Genomic DNA, 10,613 nt, shown 5'->3' with positions numbered 1-10,613 from the left:
ACAGTTTCCGTGTAATTATTTTGGGACATAAGCTAAGCTAGCCATGTGGGCGGCAGGGTGCTGGGGACGCAGCCCCTGCCGCTCTTATTTCAACACCCCCCCCTTTTTTTTGCCAGATTTGGGTCTCACTTTCAGCTTCACACCAATGGGTGAGACCTTTCTTCTTTCCCTAAGTGGGTAGTCAGCACTGTGAGTTTATATTTGATAACTGATTTACCAGCAATCCATTGTCTTAACATTCTGTATTTTCATTTCAGTTCAGTTGAGAGTAATTCCCACTGTGATTTTTTTCACCCCCTGTGGTTCATTGTTGTCTTAGTTAGGGTTGCTATTGCTGTGATGAAACACCATAACCAAAAGCAAGTTGGCTTTTCCACAGTGGTCCATCATTGACAGAAACCAGGACAGGAACTCAAACAGGGCAGGAACCTGGAGGCAGGAGATGATGCAGAGGCCATGGAAGGGTGCTGCTTACTGGCTTGCTCCTTATGGTTTGCTCAGCCAACTTTCTTATAGAATACAGGACCACCAGCCAAGACCTGGTATCACCCACAGTGGGCTGGGTCCTCACCCATCAATCACTAATTAAGAAAGTGCTCTATAGACAGATCTTATCGAGGCATTTTCTTAATTGAACTTTCCTCCGCTCAGATGGCACTAGCTTGTGTCAAGCTGACATAAGACTACCCAGCATAGCTGAAGTAATATCATGATACTTAGTTTCCTATTATTTGGGTATTTCACAGGGTTTTTACTGTCTATAATTTCTGGATTAATCTATTATGGTCAGAACAGGGCATTTTATATGATTCAAATCTTGTAAAACTTATCAAAATGAGCCGGGCGATGGTGACGCACGCCTTTAATCCCAGCACTCGAGAGGCAGAGGCAGGCGGATCTCTGTGAGTTCGAGACCAGCGTGGTCTACAGAGCTAGTTCCAGGACAGGCTCCAAAGCCACAGAGAAACCCTGTCTCAAAAAACCAAAAAAAAAAAAAACTTATCAAAATGTACAATATGTCTTAGAATACTGTCTGTCTTGGCAATGTGCTCTGCATATGCTGGAAAGCAAAGTCTATTCCTCTCTGAATTAGTGCAGTGTGTGGAAGTGTTGACTCGGTGACGCTGGCTGCCGCCGCTGCTGGAATCTTCTTTGTCCACCTGGGTTTTCTATGTGTTCATGTCTGTTAGAACTGCAGCTTTAGCTGAGCGATGATGAGCACACACCTTTAATTCTAACACTCAGGGAGGGAGGCAGAGGTGGGCTGATCTCTCTGAGTTTGAGGCCAGCCTGGTCTACAGAGTGAGTTCTAGGACAGCTAGAGAAACACAGAGAAACCCTATCTCAACAAAACAAAACAAAACAAAACAAAAACAAAAACAGAAAGAACTGCTGCTTTTTAACTGTTTCTAATTTGTCCGAGGCATTTCTGACTTATCTTTTGATGTACTGCCATTCAGTGCCCAGCAGGCACCGGTGCTATGTTATCCTGATGAATTAACCTTACGTGTCAAGCATCCTGGTCCCCGGTAAGCCTCTCAGCTCTGCAATCAACTCCTCTGTGATGAGTGTGAACACTGCAGTTCTTGTATTGCTGTGACACGGCATAGCCCTTCTCGCTCTTTCCTGGTCACCCTGCTGTCTCAGTGGTTTGGGTGGCTCTTTTGCAGGTAGTGTATGGTTTGGTCTTGCTTTCAGTCTTTGCCTGGCAGCTTCTGACTTTTCACTGGCTTGTTCAGATCGTTTGTATTTTTTTTAGGCACTTACAGAAAATGAAGCCATACAACAGGGATGGTCTCCACACTATCTGTTACTGGTTTATAGCTTCCAAAGAAGGAGCTATGTCCCCTGGATTCTTTCAAAAAATTATGTAGTCACTTACTGTGTCTCTGTCTGTGTGTCTGTGTGTTTGTGTGTGCCATGGAATGTGTGTGGAGGTCAGAGAACACCTTACAAGAGTTGGTTCTTTCCTTCAACCATATGGGTTCTGGGGTATGAAACTCAAGCACTCAGGTCTGGTGGCAAGTGCCTTTACCCACTCAACTATCCCACCTGTCCCCACCGGCTTCTTTTAGTGTCCTCTCCATAGCTTAAACAACAACAACCAAAGCCAGTTTTTGTGGCACACAATTTTAATTCTAGCACTCAGGAGGCAGAAGCAGGGTTGTGGGGTTTTTGTTTGTTTGTTTTCTTTTGTTTTATGTTGGTCTATTTCATCTCAGCTGAAGTTTCCCTTAAGAATTTTTGCTGGACTATTCTTACATTTATGTTGTTGGTGTAGTCTCCAGCCTTCTGCTTTCTCTGTGTTTCTTTGGGTCATTTTGCTTTCATGGGGTTTTTGTATTTTGCCTTTGTTTCCTGGAATCCTTCAGTTCTTGCTCGCTCTGTTACAGTCAGTATGTTTCACCCTGTCCTCCAGACTTCAGCAGTAGTCTCTGACCTCTGATGTATTCGGGTCCAGTAGGTGATTCTGTACGAATGAGGTCACAGTCCACAGCTCCTGTCTCACTTCCCCTGTGTTTATGTGTCCAGCCAGGTACCATCTCCCCAGTGATTTGCACTGCCTCTGATGTTCTTGGGAGTCCTTCCTGAGAAAGCACAACCTCTTTGCTCTGATGTCTTCCCCTCTCCTGGAGTAGCAATCACCCACACTTGTGAGAAGCTTGAAGGCAGCAAGACCCCCATGATGACTTGAGTTCTACAGCTGAACACCAGCCCAGGGGATTGGAGCTGACTTCTCAAGCCTTCCTCCCTGGTCACTTATCTCTCTTCAGGAAGCTCACCATAGGGGAAAGGATCAGATGGTGTCAGACAGACCTTTTGTGGGAAGCATTTTACAGCCAACTGGGGGTTTCCTTCTGTGAGGTCCAGAGCCTGTGCCCGAAGTGGAAAGCGCTGTGTCCTTTGCCAGATCCTCCTACCCTCTCACAGGTCAAATAATGGATTTAGTTAGAAATATGGAAAAGTTTAGTTAATCCATGTACCAAAAGTTGCCACTAGGAAGGCAGCGGCGTAAGCACTGTGTGACTAATCCTGTCTTCTGAGGAGAGCGGTTCTGTGCAATTGTTTGCCCCATGTTTACAAAGACACAGAGGTTTCCATAGATGCAGATCTCTGAGCAGCCGGCTGTGCCCTCGCTGTCTCCTTCCCCCTTCCTCTCCTTTTCTTTCCTACTGGCGAACCCCTCATTTCTTCTGACCCCCTCCTGGTACTGCTGCCGTGCTGTTGTGTGGCCAGCGACCTGCCACCAAACCCGATGGCCTGTCCTAATTCTGGGTATCCCGCTGCTCTGCGGCAATTCGTAAATAATTTTTTTTTTATCCTTTTTGGAATCCTTTCCTGCTTGTCGTTTCTAGACCTATTCTGTTTCGTTTTTAATTTCTTCTGAAACCCTATCTATTCTCTTTATGTCTTCTCTCTCATCTATCTATCTGTCTGTCTGTCTGCATGTCTATCTGTGTATCTATTTATCTATCACATCTATCTCTCATATCTATCTATCTATCTATCTATCTATCTATCTATCTATCTATCATCTATCTTAATGAGTTGATTTATACTGATTTCCATGAACAATGATTCTCAAGCTCACTACAAAATGAAGAGTCTGGGGCTGTGGCTCAGTTGGTAGAGTTCTTGTTATAGCATACATGAGGCCCTGGGTTTGAATCCTTGCACTGCAGAAGCAGAGTGTTTTCAAACACACATGTAAGTCCAGCAGGTGGGGGTGGGTGGAAGAACCTGAGGCTAGATAGGTCGTGAACCCTAGGGGAGGAACTGCTTTCTTGAATAGGAGCCTGTATTCTCTCAGAGGACAGGAAGATGTCAACCATCCTTAACTCTATGCCAGAGAGCAGAAAAGTAAGGCTGCCGACTGAGTGTGGTTCGCTCTCCTCAGAACTGTTTGTGACTGGGATTCACGTAGCCAAGGGTGACCTTAAGCTCCCTAGGTAGCAGAGGATAACCTTGAACTTCTGCTCTTTGTGATTCTCCGTCTCAACTGCTGGACCCGACGTGTGTGCTGCCAGCTCAGTGTCTGTAGAGCAGGATGCAGGCCTAAAGCCGACAAAACCCAGCACTGAAAGGGGAAGTTGGTGGAACGTCCCACTCCTGACCAAGAAGCCCTTTGCAACTGGTGCTGGTGGGAATGGAAGAAATCTGTTTTCTCCAGTGTCACTGGGTGTATCGACCATGTTCCCACGAACCATCTTTACCCAGGAGCAGCTGGGCAGCGTGAAACAGTCTCCAGGCTTTTTCATTTCCTGTGCTGTTTTGTTTCGTCTTGGGTATTTTCTTTTTGAGAGAGAGAAAATGAACATGCCCCTGGGTAGGTAGAGTGGAGGGAAGGATCTTTGAAGGAAAAGAATGCGATCAAAATATAGTGCATGGAAACGGTTTTTCATCAGGAAAAAGAGAAAACAAATCCTAATTGTGAAAAATTTTGTGTCTACAAAGTAAGCTAGATTTTCTATCTAATCACATGACATTGAAGAAAGGATGCTGGTTGTGTGTAATCTGTATGAACTGTGCTTTCAATCCCAGTTCTCAGGAAACAGAGACAAGTAGATCTCTGTGAGTTCCAGGACAGCCTGCTCTACATAGTGAGTTCCAGGACAGCTAGGGCTAGGTAGCGAGACCCTGTCTCAAACAAACAAACAAAAAGATTAATTTTAAATATAAATCCCCATTCTCATGAGGTGTCTCCACAATTACACATGACTGTCTTCCAAGAGTTGTCCATGCTTTTTAATAAAAAAATTTAGAAAAAAAAATCTTTTCACATTTATTTTGTATGCTTGCACACGTGCATGCCACAGAATGTGTGTAGAGGTCAGAGGGCAACTTGCCGTAGTTGGTTCTCGTCCTCTTCAAGTGAGCCCTGAGAATGAAACCATCAAGTATGGCCTTGAGCATCTTTACTAGCTCATCTTGATGGCTCACTTTTTAAATTTTTCCCCCTTTTTTTTTTAAAAAATATTTTTGCTTTTTGAAGGTAGTGGCTATTTAGAACGTCATTTTTTTTTTTTACGTGGAGGCCTTCCCCACCTGCCTTCTGGAGATCCCCCCTTGTGTGTTTCTGTCTGGGAAATGAAGGTGGCCCTTCTCCAGAAATGGGTCTCTTCTCCCAGCAGCTTTTGCTCAGTGTCCCTCTGTGCTCCTCCTTTTCCCTTTGGCCTTGAGCTAGTAATACTCCCCGAGGTAGCTGGTCTTCACAGCGCTTGCTGTGAATGTTACCCAATTAAGAATGTCACAGTGAGCGAAGACTTGCTTGCCTCTCCCTTGTTCTCCCGTCTTCCTCCCAGGGTCACTATTTTGCATGTGCTGGCTTCCTGCCTCCCCCGTGAAGTCCAACAGTACACTTTGTCCTTGGTTTCATGTTCTTCTAGCAGCTTCGGCTGTCAAAGTCATGGTCACCAGTGTTATCTCATGAGCCTCAGTTGGGAAAGAGGGGGGACCCCACTTCCACTCTTCCTCTTTCAGAATTTTTCAGCTTCCTCCAGCCAATCCTGGACCTTTATGGGAGCCTCTAATCATTCGGTCCTCTTTTGCAATTGCCCATTTGTAATACTTGTCTGTGGACGCCTGCTCTGCACTGAGCCGTGGCGGGGGGCGGATGCTTGTTTACTTCCTTCTCTCCATCCCTCTTGGAGGCCGGTGCTCCCGACATCACATTTGCATGGGTTCTCTCCTCCTTTTACTCTGTCACTCTCCATCCCTCTTGGAGGCCGGTGCTCCCGACATCACATTTGCATGGGTTCTCTCCTCCTTTTACTCTGTCATGTCCTTCAGTTTCCCTGAGTCCCCAGATCTCAGTCATAGTTTCTATTCTAATGTCTCCTGCTGTTTATCTTCTGTCCTGCATCACGCTCTGATCGCTCCCTGTCATATGGGGAACAGTCTTTCTGTCTGCAGGAGAGGGCTTTATTGAGGAGAGGAATAGATGTTGGGATTTTACCTCATCTTTGATCATCAATCAAAGGTATTTTCATTCCTTTGAAGAACAATATTTTTTAATTTATTTTTAACCTTGGAAGGTGGGGTGGGGTTATATTTTGACTTCTGGATGGTTGGCTTGCTAAGTTGGAGAGAATAATTGTCTCCATAAACAGACTTTCTTGGAAGACACTGGCCCCACTTGTCCTTATTGTCATTTGCTTGGATTCAGTATCCAGAACCACTGAAGTACCAGGAGATGGATTCATTCGTGCTTGAAGTCCTACAGGGACCGCTGACCAATGCTGTCCTTATGCCTTGAGTTATCGCATGCCATAAATGAAATAGCCCAGGACTGCTAAAAAAAATAGACCAGAGGGACAATAATGTCAGTATACCCTTCACAGCGATGGTGGCTGTTGTTAGGTGAAATTCATTTGCCTGTGTACAGATACAGACAATAGTGGAGATGCAAACTACATCTCCAGGCCAACCATGCTGCTTACTGTAGGCTGAGGAAAAGAAGGGCACACCCCACCCCATGGGAAGCATCGCTTCTCCCCCTTGCTGTAGCAGCCACTGGTTTTCACTATACTTTGACTACCTTACACATCTGCTTTAATGCCTCTTAATGTTTGCTGGTGAGTAATACAAAGTATGATTGCTGGCTGGGACAGGTACTAGTGACGGGAACGGAAGGTGGACCTGAGGCCTCTGAGGGAGTGGATAAAACAGAGAGATTCTCCAGTGGATGGACAATATGGAATATTAAATATTAATATTTAAATACTAAATATTTGAAGTTACCAGTGTGGTGGTATTTTAGAATTTATAGTAAAATTTAGGATTTTACTATAGAATTTATAGAATTTCCCCTTTACCTGTAATTGTGAGGAAGGATGGAGGAAAGGAGGTCAATGGCGTGCCCCTTTTATTTTGAACCAGAATCCCCATGGTTTTGATGCTTAAATTTTCTTTTCAGGAATTTGCACCTCCCCCCCTTGAAAATTACAGTTACAGTGATGTGAGTAGCTTGGCATTTTCTCATCACAAAGGCTCCCCTCATCCTGCAAACAGGGAAAGAAGAAATTGGAATAATTAAAAACCAATGAATTTTTTTTTTCTAAAATGGCTGGGTGAAAGAAGCTGGAAGGCTGTTGCCACATGACAGGCACAGCTTGTCTTCTCTCCTTTGAGTCTCGCCTGTTTCATGGCGCAGAAGGAGCCCTGTGCATTTACATCTGCAGCCCAGTTCTTACAGCCATTGCTGTCCCAGTTCAGAGGGGAGAGTGGCTTACCTGGAAGGCAGCCCTGCAGCCCCCAGCCTCCCAGACTCACCTTTCTGGACATGGCCAAGACAGGCGTGGTTAGTGGCTCTCCAGGTCTCCTGGAACTCTGGGTCCTCCTGTTCCAAACAGGAGCTAGTCTAGGTTATGAGCAGGGTGACCGAGTGGCTTAGGGAGAAAGAGCCACTTCCAAGTTGGGGAGGAGGCTGGCAGAATAGACTTGTGACGGCCAGATATGTCCAGCTGTTTCTAACCCCCGAGCATACTTCTAGTTCAAAACAACACTTACATCATCAAAATAGAAGTGTTTATTGTGCTAATCCTTAGGCTTTTCCTAATTCAGTCACTAGTCTGGTGACAAAGGACTGCCCTGTGTGGCACCACATCTGGGAAGATCCAGATCCAAGTTTAGGCCTTTCGAGACCACAGGGTTTGAAGTGGATGCGAGGTGCCAGCTCCCTTCAGCCACTTCTGGTCCCTAATCGCCCAGGAATGCTTGGTCCTACTTCACGACTCCTTCCTAACGAGAATGAATTCGAGGAAGCTCACACGAGAGTCTTTGACTTTTTTGGTGAAGATACCAAATGGTGGAATTTTGGTGACATGGTGATTGGTGTTTCTTCTACTGTTTGGCCAGTCCCTTGAGGAACCCATCTATAGAGTCAGGCCACATGGGCAAGCAGGTCCCTTTCAAAGGCTGTTTGCTGTTAGTGCTTGTCTGCTGGAGTCTAATAGTGCTTGAAAATGAGTGGGGCCGCTGGAGAGAGATGCTTCTGTCAGTAGAGTTCTTTCTCTGAGAGCTTAAGGACCAGAGTCTGATCCGCAGCAGTGCTGTAAAGAGCCCAGTGTGGCAGCGCGGCCAGTGATCAGAGCCCTTGGAAAGCTGAAGAGCCAGCCTAACTGAATTGGTGAGGTCCGGGTTCAGTTAGGTGCAGATAGATTGGAGAAGACATTGGCTGCCTACTTCCGGCACGCGCGCGCGCGCATGCGCGCGCGCACACACACACACACACACACACACAGATGGCACACTAAATAAGTAAGTAAAGAAATAAATAAACAAGTCAGTATCTTTTTTTTCTTTTCATTATTGGTCTTCACCCATGATTCATTATTCTTGTTATTTGTAGGAACTGGTAAATTATAAAACACTTAACCTGAGTTATTGACCATAATGTGTGTAGCCATAATAGGTAATTATGACATCGAACATAAAGTTAAATAGATATTTTCCTAAGACTTTTTGGTTTGGTTTGGTTTTCAAGTCAGGGTTTCTCTGTGTAACAGCCCTAGCTGCCCTGGAACTCACTCCGTAAACCAGGCTGGCCTTGAACTCACAGATATCTACCTGCCTCTGCCCCCTCAGTACTGGAATTAAAAGTGTGTTCTACCACTGCCCAGTTCCCTGAGACATTTTAATTATATATGCATATATTTCAGAAGGAATTATGCATGCATGTGTGTGTATATTGAATTAGCATATCTCCCTATAGCCCAGGTTTTCCTCAAACTCCAGATGCCTCTGTTTCTACCTCCCAAATACTGGCATTAAGGCGTGACCACCATGCCCAATTTAGTTTTTTTTTTTTCGTTTTTCTGCTTTAGTGTGCTCTGATTTTTATGAACATCTTTTCTCTTGGCCTTGGGTTGTAGCAATTCTCTGCTACAGAATGGTAAACCGAGGCTCCAAGAACCAAGTGAGCTAACCCAGTAGAAGTAGGCAATTTGGGAACAGAGTCCTGCTGTCCTACGCGGGTTCTCTTCACTTAAAGCTGATTTCTCGCTCTTTGCTCCTGTGCTCATTTACTTCTTATTATTTGTGTGTGTACCTATTTGTGTCTACTTTTTTTTTGATTTTTTTTTCTGAGAAATGGATGCCCTATGTTTTGCATGAAGCCTATAGTAGCTATTCTCTGAAGTCTTTGATGAAACCCACCTGCTGCAACCCGTGTCTCTCTATGCATTTTGACTACACAGACAGTCCCTTTCACACCGGATGGTTCCACCTGTAAACCAGTACCCACGGATGAGCCTTGGGTGGCGAGGGTGTGCCTTTTGACATTCGATTTTTTTTTCTCTCCTTCTTAGTTGGCTTTTAAAACCCCCTGCTTATCTTCTTGCCCTCTCTTTGTTTCTCCCCAGAGTGGCACCCTTGCCTTCCCAGAATGTGATGGTTCACCATGGCCAGACCCAGGAGTACGTACTCCAGCCCAAGTACTTCCCAGCCCAGAAGGTGGTCCCTGGAGAGCAGTCCACAGAAGGCGCTTTCTCTTTGCGATACGGGCAGGATCAAGGCCCCGCACCCTTTCAGGGTGAGTATCTGCTCAAACAGCCGTTTTCCTGGATTAGAGTCTCAGAGTTTGGAAACATTTCCCTTGGTTTAGATAGCTGTAATGTGTCACAGTAGATAAAATTCAAGAGTCATTAAAACACCTACTTTGGTTCCTAAAACAACCAGACAGCAGATTTTTAGCCTGGTTTCCTTATTCAGAGGAAAGACATTTTTCCGGGACTTTGGAACTAAATCTGGAGTGACTTGCCTGAGATTCTGTTTCTGTAGGATTTCTTCTGCTGGGAGACGTGTTCCCTCTAATTTTAGGTGCAGCTGCATGTCTGACATGTTTGTATTGATAAAATGTTTTCTTTAGTGAGGCTGCCAAGATCCATTCCCGGTGAACGGCCCGATTTGTGCGGCAGGACTCTCTGAGGTTCACCTACGCTAGCTATTTTTATGCTGAACGCTCCACCTAGTCTACCTCGCAGATGGCAGGGAAGAGTTGCCGGAGTTTGTGAAGGACTATTGTATCTGGGGCCAGCTTGCTTGGTATCTCCCTGGGTGAAGCTCAAGGACACAGGCTCTGGCTGGAAGCGGAGGGAATGTGAAGATTTGTGGTTTAGGTACTACGGAGTGTCTGCTGGCAGCGTCTGCGCGGGGAGAATGCATTGGAGCGAGACCCAGACCATTCAGAGGCGAGAGCTAGACTCACCCTCTCTTGCCAGCAGCGTTCTGTTTTAGGCCGTGTTGACTGATCGCCTTCACCGTGACTGACCAAAGAGTGTGCCAGGTGTGAGGTGGAGGATTCTCCATTGCTAGCAGCGAATAGCCTGGGGAGGGTTTTGCTACTGTCTGATGCTTTAGAAGCTGGAATCTGCTGTGGATTTGATACTCTACTTCTGTCCCCACCTCGCACTTTATGTTATGATGCTGTAGTGATTGACACTTTTTTACCATAGAAAATTCAAAGGCAGATTTGTTTGTCTATACTTCATCTTTCAAGAAAGTTTTCTCAACAAAAAAAGTGGGATGGTGGTGGCGCACGCCTTTAATCCCAGCACTCGGGAGGCAGAGGCAGGCAGATCTCTGTGAGTTCGAGGCCAGTCTGGTCTATAGAG

At 45.6% G+C, this 10,613-nt stretch overlaps 1 protein-coding gene across 1 annotated transcript in view; it reads left to right on the top strand.

The window, feature by feature from the left end:
• The window catches only part of Ltbp1 (latent transforming growth factor beta binding protein 1), a 379,031-nt gene that overhangs the window by 136,726 nt on the left and 231,692 nt on the right, over window positions 1–10,613 (top strand). The window contains exon 4 of the mRNA XM_013354050.2: window positions 9,363–9,532. Coding sequence (XP_013209504.2) covers window positions 9,363–9,532 — 170 coding nt within the window. The remainder of the gene's footprint in view (window positions 1–9,362; window positions 9,533–10,613) is intronic.

The sequence above is a fragment of the Microtus ochrogaster genome, unplaced genomic scaffold, assembly GCF_000317375.1.
Source record: "Microtus ochrogaster isolate Prairie Vole_2 unplaced genomic scaffold, MicOch1.0 UNK26, whole genome shotgun sequence".
Lineage (NCBI taxonomy): Eukaryota > Metazoa > Chordata > Mammalia > Rodentia > Cricetidae > Microtus > Microtus ochrogaster.
The sequence above is the reverse complement of the archived record's forward strand: the minus strand, read 5'-3'. Positions and strand labels throughout refer to the sequence as shown.